Source organism: Pleurodeles waltl, chromosome 10, assembly GCF_031143425.1.
Source record: "Pleurodeles waltl isolate 20211129_DDA chromosome 10, aPleWal1.hap1.20221129, whole genome shotgun sequence".
Taxonomy (NCBI): Eukaryota; Metazoa; Chordata; class Amphibia; order Caudata; family Salamandridae; genus Pleurodeles; species Pleurodeles waltl.
In genome coordinates this window covers 19,916,125-19,942,229 of record NC_090449.1, presented here as the reverse complement: position 1 = coordinate 19,942,229, position 26,105 = coordinate 19,916,125, and the positions used below count along the sequence as shown (strand labels likewise).

General features: G+C 46.6%; 1 protein-coding gene across 2 annotated transcripts in view; it reads right to left on the bottom strand.

Annotated features, from left to right (window-relative positions):
* IRAK1 (interleukin 1 receptor associated kinase 1) overlaps positions 1–9,062 on the bottom strand; it is a 194,119-nt gene extending 185,057 nt beyond the window's left edge. For both annotated transcript variants that reach the window (XM_069209461.1, XM_069209462.1), the window contains exon 1: positions 8,838–9,062. In XM_069209461.1, coding sequence (XP_069065562.1) covers positions 8,838–8,943 — 106 coding nt within the window. In that variant the 5' untranslated portion in view covers positions 8,944–9,062. The remainder of the gene's footprint in view (positions 1–8,837) is intronic.
* Positions 9,063–26,105: the final 17,043 nt, after the last annotated feature.

The window sequence follows — 26,105 nt, the reverse complement described above, 5'->3', positions numbered from 1 at the left end:
GTTATGCACGAGTCTCTCTAGAAGGCCTCTCAGTACTCAAGACCATGGGGTCCAGTTTAACACTAGAGCGCATTCATGTGTGTTATGCACGCGTCTCTAGAAGGTCTCTCAGTACTCAAGACCATGGGGTCCAGTTTAACACTAGAGTGCATTCATGTGTGTTATGCACGCGTCTCTAGAAGGCCTCTCAGTACTCAAGACCATGGGGTCCAGTTTAACACTAGAGCGCATTCATGTGTGTTATGCACGCGTCTCTCTAGAAGGCCTCTCAGTACTCAAGACCATGGGGTCCAGTTTAACACTAGAGCGCATTCATGTGTGTTATGCACGCGTCTCTCTAGAAGGCCTCTCAGTACTCAAGACCCTGGTCGAAGGAGAGATGTAACATTTGGGATTCTTCTAAAATCTGAGCTCTCTCTGCTCATAACTGCTACTTGAAAAACAAGATATACAAAGAAACATGACTGAGCGAAGAGTGAAGCAAAATGCTTTCGAAGCAAAGAAATTAAGATTCTTTCCACAATGACTGAATCACATTTAAGTATTTGTGGTTTTTGTTTCCTGCCCCAGACAAAATCCCTGCCTGACTCAACTGGGGATTCTTTCACAACCCGACCAACACCCACATCTTAAGGGCCTGGATGGAGCACCCACTAGCTAAATGGTGACCAATTAACTTGTTGAAACTAACAGCTTTTCAGCCCGTGCCCAGACATTATCATAAGGTGGACCCAATGTTTAATATTTGAATCTGCACCTTATGGTGTAGAGATGGTGGATTATGTAGAAAGTGAGGCAAATTCACATTAGTGGAAGAAAACCACGGCTCTGGAATCAAGTTTCTCCAATGGTCTCCTCAAAAGGAACAGCGCTACTCAATCCCAAAAATGACTTTTACAGAGGCCACCTCGGCCTTCTTCGATAAGAGCAGGGCTTCCTTTGTAAAATATTAACTTCTGCTGCCCAAAGATTTCTCGAGGCGTCCGGCCGGTGCTACAAATATCAGGAGTGCCGAATACCAAGGCTGGCTCTTTCATCCATCGCCAGACACCTCCCAGTCCCTTTAATCACACTTCTAGCTTCTTTTTTCTGACCTGCTTTCTCCCTTTGTCATTGTTTTTTCGTTTTATTCTTCCTCCATTTTTCCTCTTACATTTTACCTTCTCACGACTGTCGAGGAAAAATAGCCGCTAGTGGCCAAAAAAAAAGAGTGCTGGTGGGCCTGGCATCCATCTACTGGCTCAAATTAAGCACGGCATAAGGACCCTCCACTACATCAAGGTAAGGGTTCCAAGCTGCATTGAAGAAAGAAAAAAAAAGAAAAAAAAAACTCAACTGCACCTTTTTACTATTCACTCAACGCAAAGGTGACCAAAGGAAGAGCTGAGTACCCGGGGAGTCTGTTAAGAGCCAATCAGATCTATAACAAGCCAGGTCAATGTGACTGTCCCATCAGCCAACTACCCACCTCAAAACTCTAAGATGAACCCATCCCTTTTCAGAGGAACAAGTCCGATGAAACATAGAAAACTAGAGTACTGCAGCTCCACGTATCCAGACGTCACTGCGGAATGTTTTCATTACAGGGTTACAGTGACTTTCCGCCATGCGCGTTACATCCCGGTCTAGGGTCCATCATCACGACCGGGCCAGAAGAGGAGAGCACTTAAGTGCTTTTTATGGGGTCTGTAGCTTGGCTGCTGGAGAGGCGCCTTCCCCTAGAGGCTCCACTATCCATGCTGACCCAATCCTCAGAATTGCATGCTCTGTCTTTTTCCTCATCTTGCAAAAAGCGCAGATGGGGGTGTTTCAAACCCAGTCTTCTCCTCTGCAGCGCTTAAAGGACCTCTGAAACGGTCTGCACAGAGATCGTCTGCACGAAAACCAAGAGAGTATTTTGTTACTATCCCGAGTAGCCTGGGAATGATCTTTGAGCACTACTTTTAGTCTCTGACGCGATCAAGAACACGTATGAGGTACGCCACCACATGGCATGCTCCATAACATAGTCACTGGTTTCTGTTGCCAAAAGGAACTGCTGAAGTTGTGGTCACTGATATCCCTGGTCAGTCGACAGATCTTCCAATGATCCCTTGTGGGAATTATTGCTAGATATTGTACAAGGCAGGACTGGTCTCCACAGGTCTCTTATGCCAAACCAAGTGAGAAGTTCCCGCTTTGGGGTAGTTTGCAAAGGAACTTCCTTTGATGGAAAGACATGTATCTCAAAGAGAGGGCCGCTCTGTGCAGCTCCAAGGTGGAACTATTAGGGGGTGGCAGATTTAGTAGGGCGGCAAGTAGATAGCTTCGCCAACACTTTCTAAACATCCATGCAACAAGGCATCATTATAGTACAAGCATCTGGTCACAAAATGGGATTTTTTCAAATAACATTTTTCAGAAGACTTTTTGGCGGCAGTGCCTAGGTGAAAGGGATGACCAAACACTTTCTCCTGAGATGGTCCAATCATTGCAAAAGTCATAATCATCATGTGTGGTGAATGTTGTTCTTTTCATTAATATAATACTATTGTTCTTCACTTTTTGTCTATTTACTGTGCGAAGTTGTTGTTTTTTTTAAGGAGCTGGACAATTTGTTCTTGTTCGGCAACTTAGCAAATGTCTCCATTCATAGTGTTGTGTTTGAATTCTGACATTTTGGTTTCAACGTTTACACCTGATATGGTCAACTGAGTATTTGGTGGGGTGGTCACTCCAACAACCACATCGCCTACTGAAATAGCACCCACAGTGGACAACTTCTTCTCCTATCTGCAAGTGACTAGCACAAGGAGTTCATCGATAAGAAGAACTGGGAGAAAGTCGCAAACCAGTAGGAGAGACAACGCAATACAGCCCACATCTCAGAGGAGAGCAAACGCCAACAGCAACCAGACAGCCTAACAGACAAAAGAGATTTTTCTGAATGCTGAGATGGTGGTAGGGTGGGAAGAGTAGATCTTTCCTCACTGGAAGCCCTCACGCCGCTAACTGTGGCCACCTTCACATTGCGTAAAGAAGCAAGGCTCTGTGCCTTGCTGGAGGAGCCCGACACAAGACTTTCTTTATAGTTACCCAACACTGCGCATACCAAAGCTCTAAGGAGGAGACAGAAAAAGATCGACACTGCAAGCCTTCCAAGAACAAAGCCAAGCTGTGCAGATTCAAGCACAGCAGCCTGGTCCAGGAAAAGGAAGTCTCATTCGCAGAGCTCCCGTCAGAGCCTTGTGACGCTGTAGCACCTCTTTGGGAACATACAATTTAATCTCTCCGCTGATCCTGCTCCTCAATAAATGCTTCTAAAACTTCGCCCTAATCTTGTACAGTTCGAGGACTACTGTACCCTTAATAAAGAAAGCCCCTCAAGGAATGCCCAAAAACTGAAGACAAGGTGAATGAACCTCGGCCTAGAAAAAAGGCCAGCTCTGTGCAGCGTGGAGTGCACTCGCGGGGGAAATCACTATCTTCATGGTGGTTACAAACAGCAGTGAGTCACCAAGACAGAGGTCGGATAGGTGTCTAGTTTGTGACAAAACCTAGAGTCAGGAAACCCAACATACAGATGGTGCTGTAAGCAAGAACCACAAACAAACATGTGCTTGCCTTCTGAAGCTGTGCAAATCAGAGGACAGAGCTCATGCATCAGCCATGGTTACCCAGAAAGGGGCCACCTCCAGGAAAGAGACTACATGAAAGAATAGTGTGCATTTCAAAACTCTGAAAAACAAATAAATAAATGAGAACCTAGACCTAGATACAAAGCGAGGAATACAAGAAGCAGCGGTACTTGAGAAAAAGATACGCAGCGCATGGATTGATGAGGCTAGGGCTGGATTTACAGACGCGGAGGTTGAAGACATCCACCAGAAGTGCTCATGGCCACATGGAGTGGTGAAGATGTGCTCGGCTCAAAGCACAGAGAAATGGGGTGCCCTGGACTGGTAAGATACTTCAGACGAAGAGCAAGACTTTGGTGCCTAAAATCAAATTAAAAGGCGACCTAGGTGCACTGCAAATCCTTTACAGAATTGCACAGAAAATAAAGACAAAGTACGGTATATACAAAGTTGTGTGCGTGAGACCATAATAATAGCAGATAGGCCACGTGGAAACAAAACACGGAGAAGACAAAATACGTATAACATAAATTAATGAGAGAAGTAAGCAAATTTATCAACGTTAGAAAAGATTTAAGTAAAGAATATCTCACGCCACCATCATTAAATAAGCAAGTGAAAAATGAAGATCTGAATACGAGGCCATATATTGTGGGACAGACTGAGCCCCACTATTCGTTATCCCAGCTCGTGATTTGGAGACACAGTTGATTATAATAAATTGCACATATGTTTTGGTGATTCAAAGAAAGATGTATAATATTACACACGTTTTGTAATCATGTGATCTTAATGTGAGATAGAATGATAAACTTGAGTTGATAATTAGTAGAGAGGAGATGCTTACATGCTATGGGGAGGACATAAAGGCTTAAGAAGTATGTGGCCCTCTAATATGATGAGCAAAGTTTGCATTAGAAGTTAATAGAACGTTGTTTTGTGATTTTGCACTATAGGTCTATCAAAAGTTAACCCTTTTGTTGCAGGCCAGAGTACACACCCCACTTCGATGCCACGGCCGGAACGCACTTTACAAATACTACTAATACTTATCGGAGATACATTTTTTAAAAACTTGCTCAAAGGGTGCCGCACTTATCAGGCAGGATAGCTACTGCTGCCGGGTGCCAATTTATTCCATTGCAAAAAAGCAACAACTTCATCAGCGAGCATGTATGAGGAAGTGAGAGGGGTAAAGAAAGAAAAAGCGGCGAATACCTACCGAGGGCTCTCAAATGGAAAATGTTGCAAACCGGGTTTTCCTGCCTTCTCATAAGAGCGTTCGCCCAGAAACCTCGGACCAAAAAAAAGAAGGGCTGGTGTGCTGGTCACAAAGCATCTGCTTGTGGGATGCTTCTGTTTCATCAGAACACATATTCTACAGCTGTGGGCTTTCTTCTCACAATATGCCTTGGTCCTTCTGAACTGCTCCAAGGGTACAACCCCAAAAAGGATGGTCTGTTAAATAGATTTCCTGAAATGGGAACAAGGAGTTCTGCAGACAAGGGATAAGCCTGTCACAGGAAACCCATCAAATTGCACTGGCCACAGCTGTACACTGGGTGGCGTAAGGATAAGAGTTGATGCGGGCCACCCTATGAGTCTATTTATGCTTTGGCTGTCACCAGACAATTGTGTGAGAACCACCAGGAGAGGTGCTTTGGCTCCGCCCACAAGGTGGGAGGCAGGAGTACATGTTTTGATTGGGCAGAAGTTGTGTGCTTCTACAAAAAGGTGCCTGCCCTCCACACAGCTGTGATCATTTGGCTTATTTATGCAGGCACCTGAGCTTGAACTTTAAGTGGCAGACACATGGCACTGCAATGCTATTAAAGTGTCTCAGATAGCTAGATAATTTTTGGTGTTTTTCTCTGCTGCAGCACAGATAGGAGGAGGCAGTCATTAACTTACATGGATTTTTAGGTCTGGCCTGACAGTGCATTCATAACCAGACCTACTGGCATTGCAAAGGCTTCTTCTTTGTTAACTGGAAATCGGCAACACCTTGGCTAGGAGAGGGTGTGACCCTAGGAATGATCGTTGCAGGGATCCTCCATAGTCATGGAAGTTCCAGTGCCAAACTGGGGCTATAGAGAAGAGCTGGGTTCAGTGCGGGGTGGGGCAAGAGATAGAAGTGGTTACTCCTTTTCACCTTCTCCTTCCCCCATAATTTTCTGAGGACCACCATCAAGGCCTCCTGAACACAAACAGCCTCTAGGCTTGCAAAGCACCCACATTCAGGCCAGAAACATTTGAGGCGCTTGCTAAAAAGACAACACTGGGGTTTGCAGCGGACATATCTGAAAAGCATCAAGTTCTAACCAAACTGAAAGGAAGTCAGTGACTTGGGGCCAGGCTGCGTCTCCTATTACACACACTGCAGATGATAGACTGCATTGTAAGTGTATTTCTATGTCCCAAGCCACCGTGTAAAACAGTGGCCCTTCGAAGAGGGAAAAGAAGAAAGGGTATGGCTTAGTAGGCTCCTCTGACCCCTCAATACATACCGATGATGTACTCACAAAGGCAACATGCAAACTAAACAAAAGAGGTTTGACGACTGGCTCCCTTAAGGCAATGCTTGCCACACAGGCCAGTGTAACGAACAGTGCAGGGCACCAGGCTCGGGTCTTTACTTGCGCAATGGAGCCCTCCTGAGATCCAAGAGTAGCCTGGCTGTGAACCAACGAGATACTGAAGGGCACGGAGGTGGAGAGAAAGGGGTAGGAACCGGTTCTTCGGCTACTAAATGATGTCGATGCTGTGCACTGACTTTCAAGCTGTCCTTTGCCTCTTTTTTGTATTAGTGGACAATTTGTGGTAATAATTTAATGACTGGATTGATCTAGAGTTCTTGGCGAGTGGGATGCTGGAAGAAATCTGAGGGACCTTCCCATTGATCCTAAATAGGCATCTGGCACTTCTCTCAGCTCCATACCCTCCCTTTCCTTCCCATTTCGACTAAGACTATTAAGACCAGGACTGATGCCCTTGGACCCTCTCCCACACACTTTGGATTGCCTTTGCCCCCACCCCTTATTCGGTTATCTATATCCTCTTTTCACATCCCTTCCTCCATCATGTGCTTTGTTTGTACTTTCTCTTCTCTGGGAGTCTGAGGTACCTCTGTTACTCCAGCAGGCGTGGTTGTATCAGTCTATGAGTGGCGGAATATCCACATGGTGATCTAAACACCACTGATCACTAGAGGTTGATTCTAAGGGTTTTCTCTTGAATTACTACATAATACCACTCCCTCCTGATTCATTATAAAATGTATGATCCGCGTTGAGCTGACTTTCTATGCTATCTTACAGTCTTGACTTAAAACACTTTCAATAAAAACAGAGTGACAAAAATAAAATAAAATAAACTCTGGTTGATAGGCTGCCGACCACCAAGACAAGCTATGAAGGATTAACCTTCAGTCCATATGAAAGTCGCGAGCACAAACTACAAATGGGACACTCAAAAGTGTCAAAAACAAACAAAACAAGCATTGGCAAACCCAATGAATGGGTCTGGGCTTATATTTTGAGCCCACGCCAAAACAGTTAAAAATATCTGGAGAAGTGAAAAACAAAACAAAAATGTATCGTTTTGTTTTCCAATACAACTGTAAAATAAAGACAAATGTGTGATGCTTCAGTGAACTTTGGAGATGTAAAAGAGACCCTCATGCATTGTAATACAAACACTACATGGGAAGAAGAAAACACCAAAAATCCAATAGCATGAAGTGAGAGAGCACTCCTGTACTGGATAGGTCCACAGCCCGCTCCATGTGTATGTTAAGGCACTGGTAAAAAGAATTACTACTGAGAGCTGCGCTGTCTAGCTAGATCTTAAAAAAGGTAAATGGTGTGTTTGGGATTATGGATATTTATGGCACTTATCATTTGCTAACTACAGAGGCATCGGTAGGCTCTGCACAAAATGTTCACTGCTCCCCATCGCCCCTCCACAATAACACCAAACGCCCTGCTGCTTGGCCTGTACACGTTGAAAATGGGGGCATTCATACCTGTGGGTATAATAGACTTTAAGCATTGCATATTGTGGCAACACTACCTCAATGCTACATAAAGATATATGAGGAAAAATACTTTGGTATATATCCGCCCAGACAATGGAACAAACTCTCACAGCTTCTGAAGCATCCAGCAACCAGTCCGCTCACCTGCTCTATTGGCTCCTGCGCAAATCAGTATACACCAACCCCATCTACTGCAAGGCATCTCTGAACAAAGTCCAGCCCTTGCAGTTTCTCTGACAAACACCAGTGCATTCATCAATATCTTTGTTTAAATGATCCATGCAATGAAAAGTAAAAAAGAATAACTTCTTACCCAATCGACAGTAGGGGCGGTTCTGTAATCTCTCTTTATATGGGATGTGGTTTTGGATTTCAAAACCTTCTGTGACATTATTTCCCAGCTGATCCCTTTAAACACCATGCATGAGGACTGTATTCTCCCAGCTTACACAAATGATGACTTTGTCTCATGGGAGACCAAACAATATAGGTCAATGTTTACTTCTGATATCACACCAAGAGAGCGAGAGAGATAAGCCCTTAGTTACTTTCTCCCACCCACGACTGATAAACATAAAATAGGAGGTATTTTTTAATAGACCTTGTTCTAGATCCCTGCTTTTATCCAATAAGACGCTTTATATAAGAATTTCCAACTCTGGTTGAGTCCGCCCTGGCAGTATTATCCTACCAGGGTGTAGACAGGCACCAATGATGAAGCATGCCACCATCAGTGGGTGAGGAGTCTATTACAATTCTTTTTGGACACTGGAGGTAGGGCATGATAGTGATTTCTTTTTCTCCCCTTCTTAAGCCCTGCTATTATTTTGTGTTTATCGATGTTTGCTTCTCGCTACCTCTGTAGCTGCAAACTGATCAACTGAGGAGAATCCGGACTACATGACCCAGAATGCACTGGGAGGGTAACTGAAAGCCCAGGACTGGAGCGTGCTGTACCCGAGGGGGCTGGACCATCTGCTAGACTTTGGTCCCGTGCTAAGTGCAACGCTCCCCTCTGGGTCTAGGAGCCTCGTGAGGAAAATAACTGTAAATAAAATAAAGTGCATGAATGGGGGGCGTTCTGCTGCAGGTAGGAGGGGGCTGCGCTGACAGGGGCCCCCACTGCCCGGGGGCTGCAGAGCTCTCGGACAGCTGGTCAGTCGGGCACCGGCTGCTGCACTCACCGAACTTGACCCACTCGGAGTCCTCCAGGGAGGCGATGACCTGGCAGAAGCGGTACATGACGTCAGCGGGGACATCGTAGAGAAACTGCCTCTCCAGGGCGGACATGGTCTGTGGGGCGCGGGGAGCCGCCCTCGGAGCCCGGGGACAGCGCGGGGCCGGGGGGCGGACGCGAACCCGGGGCCGGCTCAGCCGTACTGCCTGGGGAATGACAGGCGCCCGTTAGAGGCAGGACCCTTAGCGACGGCGCGGCACGTCATATCTCCCGGGACACGCGTCGAGTGTCAGTCAACAGCCTGCCCTGATTGGCGCGGCGGCTGGAGCTAACCGACGTCATAGGGACGTAACCCAAAAGGGAGCCTATAGAACCGAGATCAGGTAGACCAGCTGTTGTTTCTGAAACAACTTTACGCTTCAGCGGTCCAGCGTTCAGTATAGCGGCCATCTTGGAATAGGAAGCTTTAGTCTACAACGCACGGGAGGCGGACATTTTTGGACGGGTGTAATCTTCTAGGCGACTGTTTACAAACAACGAAGCCATTTTAGAAAGGGATTTATTAGCATCTTTCTAGGTCTATGTAAAGGCCAATCCCTTTGCATGAATGTTCCTGCACAACGTGAACAATTAAAAAACGTCCGCCCTCTACGAAGCATGCGTACTCTGCCGTTATTTAGTGCAGGGAGAAAGTGGGTCCTCTGGCGCCCTCCAGTGGCTCCCTACTTATACAACCACATATGCAACTGCAGGATAGCTCAGTGAGCCGAGTGCCTGCTGCTGACTGATGAGATGTTCAGGAAGTGTCCGTGAGGTCAGTTCCCAGGAAGGAAGGCTCGACCTTCTAACCTTTTGACATTAACAAACTGAGTATGACAAACTGGGTAACCAATGATGACGTTTTATTTATTGTGCTTAAAAAATAACAAAAAGGCCAGTAATAGAAGCCATATAAAATAAGCCGTATTATGATTCCCATAGGCTATAATGTGATCGTAATACATCAGGATATCCATCACATTTGTGACAGAGTAACGCTGCCAAACTCTAAATCAGGCCCTATTAGTCCAACATATATTTACTGCACATTATAAAAGTAATGTTGATGCTGCCTTTTCTCTTTGTTCATCTTTTGATGAGACTTCGTATGTTACTGCAACTTTCTAAAAGTGGCATTTTCAGAATTGAGACTAAAAATTTTACTTTACCATTGAATAGGGCTTTTAATTACAATTCTTTAGACACCAAACTCAAACCATCTACCTGATCTCAATCTGAAGTTACTGCTTATTAATGGTAATAAGGTAAATTCAATGTTATCCTATAGAGAGAGGCAGGCCTTGCAGTAGTGGAAAACAAATTCAATAATTTTTTACTATCAAGACATGGAAACTCTAAAAATACATGTTCAAATGTTTAAACTGCACTCTTCCCTCTGGACTGTTTAGGGCCTGCCCTAGGGTTGACTTACATTTATTAAAAAGAAAGGTTTTAGGCCTTGCAAAAGGTTTATTTTCCAGGTCGGCATGGCAATTAAAAAACTGCACACACAGGCTGCAATGGCAGGCCTGAGACATGTTTAAAGGGCAACTTAAGTGGGTGGCACAATGAGTATTGCAGGCCCACTAGTAATATTTAATTTACAGGCCCTGGATACTTGTAGTTTCACTTTACTAGGGACTTACCAGTACATTAAGTAGGCTAATTGGGTGTAAGGTAATTCTACCATGTTTAAACGAGAAGGCACAAACACTTTAACACAAGTTAGGAGTGGTAACATGCTGAGTCCTAAAAGCCATCAAAAACAGGTCGGTGAAGGCAAAAACTTTGAGGATGACTCTGCAGAAAGGGCCAATTCCAAGATCCTCTGGTACTGGTGGGTCATCTGAAGCCAAAAAGTGAGGCTGAACTCAGGTGCCTTGAGCAATTGGGAGTCATTATGAAGGAGAGAAGTCCCAGACCATGGGTATCACCAGCGGTTGTGGCATGGAAGACAAAACAACCAGATGCCATATGTATATGTACTGGCCTCAGAGTACCCAATTCGGCTATAAAGAGAGAACAGCACACCACTGACTGTCAGTGGCATTGTGGCAGACATCAATGGAGCTATGTGGGTTTCCAAGCTGGACCTCAATGCCGGATATCACCAGCTGATGCTTGATGAGGCTAGCAGGAACATCAGGATGTTCTCTATCCATGTGCGATTACAGAGGTATAGGAAACTCTGCTGTTGTGGTCCCCCCAAAACGAGAGGCTAACCCAAGAAGATTTCCATAGCCACAATGGATATTTGCCATCCTTTTATGAGAAAAGGAAAACAGGCAGATGTCTCTCACTCTTTTTTGTAACACATTAGGCTTATTTACATCTAAAGTGTTGTGAGTCGGACAACCCTACCAGCAATGCTCTTATTTGCAAGGGTTATTTGTATTTGTGCAGACTGTCACTAATAATAATTGGTTATTTACTATGGACAATCATCACAGAAACATTGTGTATCAGAATGAGGAGACCTACTAGTATACGTGTAGTTATAATATAAAACACATTGAATATTATAAAAACTCAAAGCTTCTTATATCACACGCCTCTCCAATCTGTAATAATTTGTCTGACCTATACGTAACTTTTACATCAGTATTATCAGCCTCCTAATTACAGTATTAGCTGAATGATTAGTATTTTACCTACCTACCTAATGCCAAGCAAAACATTATTGCTACATACTGATATGAAGCTTTCAGGTCTGCAGTCGAATATCAACTCCAGCATTCTCTCCAAGCAATCAGTGTTTATGTTTTCCCCTCTCAAATCCTTACATCTCTTCATACCTTTCTACCCAGTGATTCTTTATAGACAGTGGTGAGGGGAGTTCCTGCGCACCTCCTTGCATCTGCCTCGCTGTATGAACAATGCCTGAGTTAGAGGCATAGCGAAAAGCAACAATTGTATCAAAAACATGCTTGCTTCCACATTAGCTCTGTGCTTGATCGTAGGTCCTTATAATGTCGCTCACCACATGTAGCTTTCTGAATATCAGAATAGAAGATTTTCTTTTTGTTGAGTTTCTGTTATTTTGTTGGTGCTGCAAATATCTGCCTCTTTATAAGATTATATGGAGAGCTTGCACACTCTGTTAGCTATTATCACAATTCAAAATATTAGTTTTCTAGGTCCTATGCCTCTCGCATGCAAACTATAAAGGATTAGTGCTCACAGTTTTCAATTAATTAGGCCTGATTTGTATGTTCAATGCACTTGACATCAACAATAGCTTTAACACATACGTCACAGCTTGCGAGTGTCCTCAGCCACCGACGTTTTTCAGAATGTGATCCAAGAAACACTGTCTGGACTTAAAGGCATCACAAGTATAAGTGATATTTTAAATTATATTTTAGAAAAAACAACGAATGCAACATGTTATATGATATCACCATATCAAAAGTAGGGATCCCCAGTGACAGATTTACATCGTCTAATATTCAACCCCAATAGACATTATGATATTTTTAAACTAGAGCGAATGTTGCACATGGATACCAGCTTGACGTGTGCCCTGCTCCAATGATAACCCACACATGCATAATATACCAGCCGAAGCAGCCTAAACAAGGCAAGTCACCTATGTGTGACTCGATCAGGAATCAACAGAGTTCGTTTCATCACTAATGGCAGTCAATTCTGTAAGTCATTGAGTAAATTTATCATTTCCACCCATCTTGAAATCTCTTCAAGCACTTTTTCATCAGTTCTAAACTCTCAATTGTCACTGCTCTGCTAACACCCTCTCAGTCATACCTGTCAACCAGGCTGTAAATGTGGGCTCTGGCTATCAATGATATGTCTTTTCTGTCCCAGAGGACCAAATCCGTATGGTATTTTAAATTTTTCAGGTCAAGGGAGAAGCTCCAGGATCCACTACTTCACTGAAGGAGATATATTATTCAATTTCACTCTCTTTAGTGTCCTGATAATCTCCTCCCAATATTCCCTAATAGGACCACATTCCCAGAACATATGGAGGAACGTGACACTGTTTGTAGGAAGTTGGCTCTGTATGTGCTATTTCAAAGTAAGGAATAGCATGCACAGAGTCCAAGGGTTCCCCTTAGAGGTAAAATAGTGGTAAAAATAGATAATACTAATGCTCTATTTTGTGGTAGTGTGGTCGAGCAGTAGGCTTATCCAAGGAGTAGTGTTAAGCATTTGTTGTACATACACAAGACAATAAATGAGGTACACACACTCAGAGACAAATCCAGCCAATAGGTTTTTATATAGAAAAATATCTTTTCTTAGTTTATTTTAAGAACCACAGGTTCAAATTCTACATGTAATATCTCATTCGAAAGGTATTGCAGGTAAGTACTTTAGGAACTTCAAATCATCAAAATTGCATGCATACTTTTCAAGTTATTGACAAATAGCTATTTTAAAAGTGGACACTTAGTGCAATTTTCACAGTTCCTGGGGGAGGTAAGTTTTTGTTAGTTTTACCAGGTAAGTAGGACACTTACAGGGTTCAGTTCTTGGTCCAAGGTAGCCCACCGTTGGGGGTTCAGAGCAACCCCAAAGTCACCACACCAGCAGCTCAGGGCCGGTCAGGTGCAGAGTTCAAAGTGGTGCCCAAAACACATAGGCTAGAATGGAGAGAAGGGGGTGCCCCGGTTCCGGTCTGCTTGCAGGTAAGTACCCGCGTCTTCGGAGGGCAGACCAGGGGGGTTTTGTAGGGCACCGGGGGGGACACAAGTCCACACAGAAATTTCACCCTCAGCAGCGCGGGGGCGGCCGGGTGCAGTGTAGAAACAAGCGTCGGGTTTTCAATGTTAGTCTATGAGAGATCTCGAGATCTCTTCAGCGCTGCAGGCAGGCAAGGGGGGGATTCCTCGGGGAAACCTCCACTTGGGCGAGGGAGAGGGACTCCTGGGGGTCACTCCTCCAGTGAAAGTCCGGTCCTTCAGGTCCTGGGGGCTGCGGGTGCAGGGTCTCTCCCAGGCGTCGGGACTTTAGGTTCAAAGAGTCGCGGTCAGGGGAAGCCTCGGGATTCCCTCTGCAGGCGGCGCTGTGGGGGCTCAGGGGGGACAGGTTTTGGTACTCACAGTATCAGAGTAGTCCTGGGGTCCCTCCTGAGGTGTTGGATCGCCACCAGCCGAGTCGGGGTCGCCGGGTGCAGTGTTGCAAGTCTCACGCTTCTTGCGGGGAGCTTGCAGGGTTCTTTAAAGTTGCTGGAAACAAAGTTGCAGCTTTTCTTGGAGCAGGTCCGCTGTCCTCGGGAGTTTCTTGTCTTTTCGAAGCAGGGGCAGTCCTCAGAGGATGTCGAGGTCGCTGGTCCCTTTGGAAAGCGTCGCTGGAGCAGGATCTTTGGAAGGTAGGAGACAGGCCGGTGAGTTTCTGGAGCCAAGGCAGTTGTCGTCTTCTGGTCTTCCGCTGCAGGGGTTTTCAGCTGGGCAGTCCTTCTTCTTGTTGCAGGAATCTCCTCTTCTAGGGTTCAGGGTAGCCCTTAAATACTAAATTTAAGGGCGTGTTTAGGTCTGGGGGTTAGTAGCCAATGGCTACTAGCCCTGAGGGTGGGTACACCCTCTTTGTGCCTCCTCCCAAGGGGAGGGGGTCACAATCCTAACCCTATTGGGGGAATCCTCCATCTGCAAGATGGAGGATTTCTAAAAGTTAGAGTCACTTCAGCTCAGGACACCTTAGGGGCTGTCCTGACTGGCCAGTGACTCCTCCTTGTTGCTTTCTTTGTTCCCTCCAGCCTTGCCGCCAAAAGTGGGGGCCGTGGCCGGAGGGGGCGGGCAACTCCACTAAGCTGGAGTGCCCTGCTGGGCTGTGACAAAGGGGTGAGCCTTTGAGGCTCACCGCCAGGTGTCACAGCTCCTGCCTGGGGGAGGTGTTAGCATCTCCACCCAGTGCAGGCTTTGTTACTGGCCTCAGAGTGACAAAGGCACTCTCCCCATGGGGCCAGCAACATGTCTCTAGTGTGGCAGGCTGCTGGAACCAGTCAGCCTACACAGATAGTTGGTTAAGTTTCAGGGGGCACCTCTAAGGTGCCCTCTGTGGTGTATTTTACAATAAAATGTACACTGGCATCAGTGTGCATTTATTGTGCTGAGAAGTTTGATACCAAACTTCCCAGTTTTCAGTGTAGCCATTATGGTGCTGTGGAGTTCGTGTAAAACAGACTCCCAGACCATATACTCTTATGGCTACCCTGCACTTACAATGTCTAAGGTTTTGTGTAGACACTGTAGGGGCACAGTGCTCATGCACTGGTACCCTCACCTATGGTATAGTGCACCCTGCCTTAGGGCTGTAAGGCCTGCTAGAGGGGTGTCTTACCTATACTGCATAGGCAGTGAGAGGCTGGCATGGCACCCTGAGGGGAGTGCCATGTCGACTTACTCATTTTGTTCTCACTAGCACACACAGGCTTGTAAGCAGTGTGTCTGTGCTGAGTGAGGGGTCTCTAGGGTGGCATAAGACATGCTGCAGCCCTTAGAGACCTTTCTTGGCATCAGGGCCCTTGGTACTAGAAGTACCAGTTACAAGGGACTTATCTGAATGCCAGGGTGTGCCAATTGTGGATACAATGGTACATTTTAGGTGAAGGAACACTGGTGCTGGGGCCTGGTTAGCAGGGTCCCAGCACACTTCTCAGTCAAGTCAGCATCAGTATCAGGCAAAAAGTGGGGGGTAACTGCAACAGGGAGCCATTTCTTTACACAAGCCCCCCCCAGCCCACAGGCCAGGAGACTCAGCCAACGCTGGAAGAGTCTTCCTAGTCTGTCAGGCGAGGAAGAGTAGAGGAAATGGCTGGTTTGTTGCAGGGCCTACTCTGCCTTACATCCTCCTGTTCAGGTCATTCCCTCTGGGGAACTGACCCACTTCCACAGTGATAGGACCTAGTCTGAACTGCCTCTTGTCTGTGCTTTGTATGTCTTTACCCATTCTCTTTATTTTGAGGTCAGAGGTATCCACCTCTGCTAATCTTATCTTAGCCAGGGTCACCCCTAGCTTACCCAAAGAGGTTACCCAGAGCTGGAGTAACCCCACCATGACCAACAGGGTCAGGGGGCCTAACTTGTTATTTGGCATGGGGTCAGACCACCATGCCAAGGATAGTGCCGCCATAAAGGCTAACACCCAGCAGAGGCCACTGACAGCTGTCAGTGCCCAGAACCACACCTTTAGCTCTTCACCTACAAGGGAAGGGGCTAAGTTACAGGCTTCTTTGGGTTCAGGGTGCCTGTCTGCTGTATTAGAGTGGGGGGTTACCACATCTTGTAGTAAACACCCTTCTTCCACTCTTTCTTCTGTTAGCTGAGGGGCCACCCACTCAGGTTTAACAGTTGCCTGACTAGCCAGGACTTCTTGTGGGTCAGGTTGGACTTTATCAGAGCCATTTTTGGAGTTCCCCCCTACTGGAGCAGAATCTCCTTGGCTTGCTGGAACCTTGGCTAAAGGTTGTCCACCTTTCCTACTCTGTTTCCTTTTCTTTTTCTTCTGGGGCCTACTTGCATTTACTGCAGAGGCAGGCACTCCAGAATCCTTGGGAGAGGACTGGCACTGGACCAGTTCCTCTCTTGGGCTCTGACTAACCTCTGGGTAGTCATTTCCAAGGAGACAATCAAGGGGGAGGTCTGTACTGACTACTACCCTTCTCCAGCTAAGAGTGCCACCCACTTCTATGGGTACTAAAGCCACAGGCCTCTTAGTGACCCTGTCTAGGCTAACTCTTACCCTGGCAGTCTCACCTGGGATGTACTGGTTTGAGAACACCAGCCTGTCATGCACAATAGTGTGACTGGCACAAGTGTCTCTCAGGGCAGTGGCTGGGATTCCATTCACCTGTAGGTGGTGGAAGTGTCTACTTCCCTCTGGAATCTCCAACTCACCTGTTGGGCCCTTTTTCCAGTTGAAGGCTATGAAGACCTCCTCATCTGAGGAGTCATCCCCAATGGCTACACTGGTCACCCCTGGGATTTTGCTAGGGGGTTTGTTTTTGGGACAAGAAGTGTCCTTGGTGTGGTGCCCTGTCTGTTTACAGTTATGGCACCATGCCTTAGTGGCATCCCAGCTCTTACCCTGGTACCCACCTTTGTTTTGGGTTGTGTCTCTGGGCCCACCCACCTGTTCTGGTTTTTGGGGGCCTACAGAGGACTCTTTTTCTTTGTTTCTAGTGTCACCCACTTTTTCCTGGGGAGTTTTTGTAACCCCTTTCTTTTGGTCACCCCCAGTGGAAGTTTTGGTTACTCTAGTCTTGACCCAGTGGTCTGCCTTCTTTCCCAATTCTTGGGGAGAAATTGGACCTAGGTCTACCAGATACTGATGCAACTTTTCATTGAAGCAGTTACTTAAAATGTGTTCTTTCATAAACAAATTATAAAGCCCAACATAGTCACACACTTCATTTCCAGTTAACCAACCATCCAGTGTTTTTACTGAGTAGTCTACAAAATCAACCCAGGTCTGGCTCGAGGATTTTTGAGCCCCCCTGAATCTAATTCTATACTCCTCAGTGGAGAATCCAAAGCCCTCAATCAGGGTACCCTTCATGAGGTCATAAGATTCTGCATCTTTTCCAGAGAGTGTGAGGAGTCTATCCCTACACTTTCCAGTGAACATTTCCCAAAGGAGAGCACCCCAGTGAGATCTGTTCACTTTTCTGGTTACACAAGCCCTCTCAAAAGCTGTGAACCATTTGGTGATGTCATCACCATCTTCATATTTTGTTACAATCCCTTTGGGGATTTTTAGGATGTCAGGAGAATCTCTGACCCTATTTAAGTTGCTGCCACCATTGATGGGACCTAGGCCCATCTCTTTTCTTTCCCTTTCTATGGCTAGGAGCTGCTTTTCCAAAGCCAATCTTTTGACCATCCTGGCTAACAGGGGGTCATCTTCACTGGAGTTATCCTCAGTGATTTCAGAGGTGTTGGTCTCTCCTGTGAGGGAACCAGCATCTCTGACTATTATTTTTGGAGTCAGGGTTTGAGGGACCCTGTTCTCCCTAGATAGGACTGGTAGGGGGGAATTGTCCTCCAAGTCACTATCCTCTTCCTCTGAGTTGCCACCCTCAGAGGGGTTGGCCTTTTCAAACTCTGCCAAAAGCTCCTGGAGCTGTATTTTGGTAGGTTTGGGGCCCATTGTTATTTTCTTTAGTTTACAGAGTGACCTTAGCTCTCTCATCTGTAGATGGAGGTAAGGTGTGGTGTCGAGTTCCACCACATTCACATCTGTGCTAGACATTATGCTTCTAAAAGTTGGAATACTTTTTAAGAAACTAAAACTGATTCTAGAATCTAATTCAAACTTTTAACAAACTTTTAAACTCTAAAAGAAATGCTAAACAGGATCTAACACAAGGCCCTCGCAGGTCTTTTAAGAATTTAGAAAACTTTTCAAATTGCAAAAATCAATTTCTAATGACAATTTTGGAATTTGTCGTGTGATCAGGTATTGGCTGAGTAGTCCAGCAAATGCAAAGTCTTGTACCCCACCGCTGATCCACCAATGTAGGAAGTTGGCTCTGTATGTGCTATTTCAAAGTAAGGAATAGCATGCACAGAGTCCAAGGGTTCCCCTTAGAGGTAAAATAGTGGTAAAAATAGATAATACTAATGCTCTATTTTGTGGTAGTGTGGTCGAGCAGTAGGCTTATCCAAGGAGTAGTGTTAAGCATTTGTTGTACATACACAAGACAATAAATGAGGTACACACACTCAGAGACAAATCCAGCCAATAGGTTTTTATATAGAAAAATATCTTTTCTTAGTTTATTTTAAGAACCACAGGTTCAAATTCTACATGTAATATCTCATTCGAAAGGTATTGCAGGTAAGTACTTTAGGAACTTCAAATCATCAAAATTGCATGCATACTTTTCAAGTTATTGACAAATAGCTATTTTAAAAGTGGACACTTAGTGCAATTTTCACAGTTCCTGGGGGAGGTAAGTTTTTGTTAGTTTTACCAGGTAAGTAGGACACTTACAGGGTTCAGTTCTTGGTCCAAGGTAGCCCACCGTTGGGGGTTCAGAGCAACCCCAAAGTCACCACACCAGCAGCTCAGGGCCGGTCAGGTGCAGAGTTCAAAGTGGTGCCCAAAACACATAGGCTAGAATGGAGAGAAGGGGGTGCCCCGGTTCCGGTCTGCTTGCAGGTAAGTACCCGCGTCTTCGGAGGGCAGACCAGGGGGGTTTTGTAGGGCACCGGGGGGGACACAAGTCCACACAGAAATTTCACCCTCAGCAGCGCGGGGGCGGCCGGGTGCAGTGTAGAAACAAGCGTCGGGTTTTCAATGTTAGTCTATGAGAGATCTCGAGATCTCTTCAGCGCTGCAGGCAGGCAAGGGGGGGATTCCTCGGGGAAACCTCCACTTGGGCGAGGGAGAGGGACTCCTGGGGGTCACTCCTCCAGTGAAAGTCCGGTCCTTCAGGTCCTGGGGGCTGCGGGTGCAGGGTCTCTCCCAGGCGTCGGGACTTTAGGTTCAAAGAGTCGCGGTCAGGGGAAGCCTCGGGATTCCCTCTGCAGGCGGCGCTGTGGGGGCTCAGGGGGGACAGGTTTTGGTACTCACAGTATCAGAGTAGTCCTGGGGTCCCTCCTGAGGTGTTGGATCGCCACCAGCCGAGTCGGGGTCGCCGGGTGCAGTGTTGCAAGTCTCACGCTTCTTGCGGGGAGCTTGCAGGGTTCTTTAAAGTTGCTGGAAACAAAGTTGCAGCTTTTCTTGGAGCAGGTCCGCTGTCCTCGGGAGTTTCTTGTCTTTTCGAAGCAGGGGCAGTCCTCAGAGGATGTCGAGGTCGCTGGTCCCTTTGGAAAGCGTCGCTGGAGCAGGATCTTTGGAAGGTAGGAGACAGGCCGGTGAGTTTCTGGAGCCAAGGCAGTTGTCGTCTTCTGGTCTTCCGCTGCAGGGGTTTTCAGCTGGGCAGTCCTTCTTCTTGTTGCAGGAATCTCCTCTTCTAGGGTTCAGGGTAGCCCTTAAATACTAAATTTAAGGGCGTGTTTAGGTCTGGGGGTTAGTAGCCAATGGCTACTAGCCCTGAGGGTGGGTACACCCTCTTTGTGCCTCCTCCCAAGGGGAGGGGGTCACAATCCTAACCCTATTGGGGGAATCCTCCATCTGCAAGATGGAGGATTTCTAAAAGTTAGAGTCACTTCAGCTCAGGACACCTTAGGGGCTGTCCTGACTGGCCAGTGACTCCTCCTTGTTGCTTTCTTTGTTCCCTCCAGCCTTGCCGCCAAAAGTGGGGGCCGTGGCCGGAGGGGGCGGGCAACTCCACTAAGCTGGAGTGCCCTGCTGGGCTGTGACAAAGGGGTGAGCCTTTGAGGCTCACCGCCAGGTGTCACAGCTCCTGCCTGGGGGAGGTGTTAGCATCTCCACCCAGTGCAGGCTTTGTTACTGGCCTCAGAGTGACAAAGGCACTCTCCCCATGGGGCCAGCAACATGTCTCTAGTGTGGCAGGCTGCTGGAACCAGTCAGCCTACACAGATAGTTGGTTAAGTTTCAGGGGGCACCTCTAAGGTGCCCTCTGTGGTGTATTTTACAATAAAATGTACACTGGCATCAGTGTGCATTTATTGTGCTGAGAAGTTTGATACCAAACTTCCCAGTTTTCAGTGTAGCCATTATGGTGCTGTGGAGTTCGTGTAAAACAGACTCCCAGACCATATACTCTTATGGCTACCCTGCACTTACAATGTCTAAGGTTTTGTGTAGACACTGTAGGGGCACAGTGCTCATGCACTGGTACCCTCACCTATGGTATAGTGCACCCTGCCTTAGGGCTGTAAGGCCTGCTAGAGGGGTGTCTTACCTATACTGCATAGGCAGTGAGAGGCTGGCATGGCACCCTGAGGGGAGTGCCATGTCGACTTACTCATTTTGTTCTCACTAGCACACACAGGCTTGTAAGCAGTGTGTCTGTGCTGAGTGAGGGGTCTCTAGGGTGGCATAAGACATGCTGCAGCCCTTAGAGACCTTTCTTGGCATCAGGGCCCTTGGTACTAGAAGTACCAGTTACAAGGGACTTATCTGAATGCCAGGGTGTGCCAATTGTGGATACAATGGTACATTTTAGGTGAAGGAACACTGGTGCTGGGGCCTGGTTAGCAGGGTCCCAGCACACTTCTCAGTCAAGTCAGCATCAGTATCAGGCAAAAAGTGGGGGGTAACTGCAACAGGGAGCCATTTCTTTACACTGTTGTTTCCACATTTTAGGCACGCAGGAGATCTGTCTGCAAATATTTTGTGCAATCTTAATGGAATGCGAGATGCAGGATGTGAAAATACAATAGTTTAAATCTAGCATTATAAGCTACTGTTTGGATCAGAGCGAAGGTGCCAGAACCCCTTTCAGAGGTCTACAAGGCAAGCAAGGGTTATTGGGTAGAATTATGGAAATTGAAGCTTTTTTATCCTGGTGTCCCCGGGCCCAACCTACTATGGATTCTGAGAAACAAGGCAACTACCAGTTCTGCACTTGACTCTCAGGGTAATGGTGGTCCTCGCACTGGAAAGCTCTGTGGTCCTTACATTCCAAGGCTTCCTCAGGGGGTGAGGAGGGGAGGTGTGGATACAGGGGAGTGAACACAGGCTCACAGCTCTAAATGTATGCAGTAATAAATCATTGTGCAGCCAAATACTCACTATTATGGACAAAGAGAAGTATTTTATTTTTACCGCTAACCACACTCAGGAAAAATCTGAAATTCACAAACAACTGCATAGTCCCCCTGAGGTCAGGGCTCAAGTGTTTCCTTAGGCAATCCACTGGGTCTCATTTCCTTCACCCTCCCAGTGACAGTGGTTATTCCACATTCACTATAAGCACTATCCAGGGTAAGCCCCACTAGTAGACCGAGTCTCAGGAGTCCACTATGACTCTATTTTTAAAGTCAACAGTGCTACAGCACTGCATCACTAATTAACAATAAATTCCTTGGGGCCAACTGGCCCAAAATTAGTCTTACCAGCACTTCACAGAATCAGAGTCACCAGAGTTCCTTAGTGCAGCCCTTCCACTGGTGCTGGAGCAGCAGAAGTCAATTCAGGTGAGTTTGCTGCATGTGGCCCATCTGGGTTGCACTCTATGTTCAGAGATCTTTATTCGTGGTTGAACTTTCGCAGTGACCGGAGATTCTCGACTACTCCTCTGCACAGGTTAAGTCTCTGGGTCCTCCTGTGATGGGGGAGTGGGGTGATGATATGTAGCTCCTGGTGTGAATTCTTCATCCTGGGTAGGTGCGCAGGGTATACAGCGGCCTCACTCCTCTCGGTGTTGACTGCAATAGGCAAGTGACTTGCAGGTCCCAGTGACGCCTTCTGGCATACAGGATCACCCTATCCTCACATTACACGGGCTCTGGCTCGATCAGCACCGTGAACTCCTTAGCTGAGACACCTCCTGGCATACGGGGTCACAGCCCACTACTGCACAGCAGTCTTCTCATGGCAGCCCCACCTGGCATACAGGGTTGCTGCTTTCACACTACACACGGGTTCCAGCACGATCAGCGCAGCGATGCACACGGCTCAATTCATGGCAGCCTTCCTCTGGGATATGCGGGTGGCCAACTTTATTCTGCACTGGGCAACTACCTGATCCGTGCTGCAGCTGTCTCCTCACACCTAGCAAAGGGAGTCCACTTGGCAGGACTCCCCACTGAACCTTGACCCGCCCAACACTCTCCTCTTCCTTACAGGGCACACTGGTCTTGGCAAGCAGACAGGTGTTAGTGCTACAGGCTCCAGGGCGAGTGTTTTTTGATTCTTTGCGTGATGCCCCTTCAGCCACAGGGAGACTAGCAGGGCTTGGCCCCCAGCCCTGAACACAGGAGGAAAGTCTTGCAGAGTTTCCCCACCCACACAGCCCATCTGACTGCTTGGCAGATGATACGTTTTGGGGTCTCAAGTTCCCCTTCTGGTAGCCCATTTCCTGACACCAAATGTAATTTAGAGTTTGATTCTTTGAAGTTTATGTTGGGGATCTGCATCGTTTAAAGTGCCTACTCCTCTGCTCTCTTCTTCCTCTTGAAACCAGCCCATCACAGCAGAAGTGACTCCAAAGTTGATAGCCCTACAACACTGGCCATGGGAGTGACTAAAGTTTACACCTGAATGTCAGCCACAGTGATATGTGTATCAAAACGTTAGCCCAGGGCCCGAGCCCTACATCTTATAATTCTGTTATCAGCCCATCTTCTTCCCGAGATGTGCCAAGGCCTTCCTTGTGACCTCTAACTGAATCAAAGAGCACCATTTGAAGTGTGCAGGGGAAGCTTGGCTCTCCTCACTCCAGTGTGTTTCCCACCCAGCTTACAGGAATGCAGCAATACACAAATCCATCTGAGGGGATTTCTCTACCTGCTCTCCATGTTTCACCTTGCGTCTCCCAAAGCGGAATGCAGGACCCTCAATGTACTGTACCAGTCACAGGCACACATACAACCAGTGTATGTTTCCAACCTACACACCCACTGCACAGCACTGTATCCTTCATGTACTGTACCACTCATAGGAACACATACATCCAGCACATACATGTAACATGAACACACTGTTCAGTACTGCATTATCCATGTATTGTACCGTTCCCAGGCACACATACACCCAGCGCAGATGCACCACTCCTGCTCTGTGCAGCAGTACACACCAAACTGATGTAGCCAATGGTGAGTGAAGCACACAGCATGGAACTTTAAAAAGGAGTGAGCCTGTACGCCTCACTCCAGCGACACAGGATAAAACAAATGTATTCACTCCTACTGATGACTTCAGAGTGTGCTGCCACCATAGAGCTCGTGCTGCTTAGCTCCTGGTGAAGGCAATAGCCTCTCACCACTGTAAGGGTGGGATTTGGACACACCTCCCCGTCCTTCAAGAGTGCAATCCGTGAGACAGGCCTATGTAATGGTGCACACACATGGTACATGTTTGCCTATGACAAAAAAATCAGCATTAGGGATGCAGAGATCAGTACAGTTGGGCACTCAGGGCAGGGGTGCATGCCCACTACCAATCAGAGCACTTTTCCATCTCAACCTCAGACGTTACTAGTATAACTGATAACAAGCAGTCATCCATGACCATGGAACAGCACAAGGCTACGGGACACCCTACAATATCCTACAGAGGGCAAGCTGCCCCATACAAAGAAAACTGTGAGTTTTTCAAGGATTGCATCACTTTTTTGGTGTTTTCTACAACCAGGGTCTCGGCAACGACCCGTAAAAAGTTACTGATATCTGAAGCACCCCATTGAGTGTAACAGGGGTTTGTAAGTCTTTGAGGATGATGAACTACTGTGGAAGAATCATCTGGTACTGGGCAACACTCACCCACTCCATTAGCAGACAAGTTAATCAATACGCTGGGCATGGTTGTCCAGACATGAGCAGCATTCAATGATATGAAGTTGGCCGTACGCAAGAAAGCAGCAATGTACTCCTTTGACACCAATTCAATAAACTGACCCCCTGAAAAGGGATAGGTGCACGCTCCTACCGGGACCCCGGGAGGTCCAGTGGAGGCTGGCAGGGCACTTCTCTGGATGTAGAACAGCGATACTCACAGATCGAGGGTGAGGCTCTAGCGATGAAACGGGTGTGCACCCATTTTCACCTATACATGTAGGTACGAGATCTCGGGGTCAGCACCTACCACAAGTGTCTTGCCTCCTGTTTTGGGCACTCATGTCTCCCTGTTCTGGACAGCCCAGTTCCAGAAATACCAGCTCGCTGTAATTTATAGGCCAGGTTCAGACAACCTGCAGATTATCTATCACAGCACGAAGCGAGAGCACCAATCCGTATTAATCCGTGAACCAAAACATACACATCTACAGAAGAATGTCTGGTTACTCAGAGTGCCAACCGAGATGCCACAAGGGGCACAGAAATAGCCAGGGCATCGGAAGGAGGTGCGTGCAAAGAACCAACGTTCACAGCACTCAGTGCGAAGGAGAAGACATTATCCAACGGACACCAAGGAACAGATGAGAACAGCAGACTACCCCCGCTAGAACTACAGAAAGTACAATATGAACCAACTGCTACAGACCAACACCTTCACTGAGAGGCAGTAGAGCAATCATACCAGAGGCTTTCCAGAAAAGAGTCAATCAATCAATCAATTTATCTTTACTCAGCCAATAAAGCCATAAAAGCACATGGTACATAAATACAGTGTTAACATGTACATAAAAAACAAATACCAAGCACTAAAATGATGCATTATGTGCAGATTAGCTCAGGTACAACCGTGAAGACATTTCCGTGCAAACAGATGCTCCATATCTGTTCCTCGTGGTCACTGAGCATCTGTTATAGTTAATTACTACCAGATATATCCGCAGGGAAACCTGGCTGTTGTAAAAAGATTAGGCCTGGTTTATGGTGTCTGATACTCACATCACATAAATCTGGGGCTTTCACAGCATCTCTGATAAGAGGTGCATAAAGTGTCCTGTGCGTTGCTTCGAGACATTGTCACAAGGGCAGTTAGGGAGGCTTGGAAACCAGGATCCCCGGAGTCGCGACAGCAGACAAAAAATGAACGGTGTAAAATCGTGAGTGGGTGAGATAGAGTGCAAAACAAACCTCTTCTAAAATTCAGCTACATTCTCCAAATTTCATAGTGGCCAGAAAATTGAGCTGTCAATACTCAAGATCATATAGGAAGGTCAAAGAAAATGCTGGACCTCTTATGAGGTCAACCTCAATATTTATAGTTTATCACCCTTTTATTTCCTCGCAATGACTCCCACTAACCTTGTACTCTGGATCCAATGGGAGCGATGCATTCTTCTGCCCCTAAGTGCACCAGACAATGACCACACACTGTAAGAATTTGTTGGCCAGTAGCAGAAACAGGGAAAGGGGAATGGGATAAGAGAGAAAGTAAAAATATCAGCTAGCACCATTGGACCCACAGCTCTGTGCTGGGAACTGGTGTTTGCAGGAGGAAACATACATCTAGAGGCAATTTGAGACACAAATACTGTGCTGTTAAAGTTCTAGTATGATGGTGATAGTTCCTAAACCGAAGCATAACAGGCTTTAAGTAACCATTTAGCTGCTCATCAACCCTTCTCTACTACTGACAAGATAACTACCTCAAGCTGTGTAAATGTGCCCTGTCTGATAGGCTTAGTTTCTAGATAGTCTCTTGCATAACTGGAAAAATAACTAGCAGCCATTACTATTCTGTGATGATATAATTAGCAATACATTACAACCCTTACTAAATACCACTTGTGCCATAACACAGGATCACA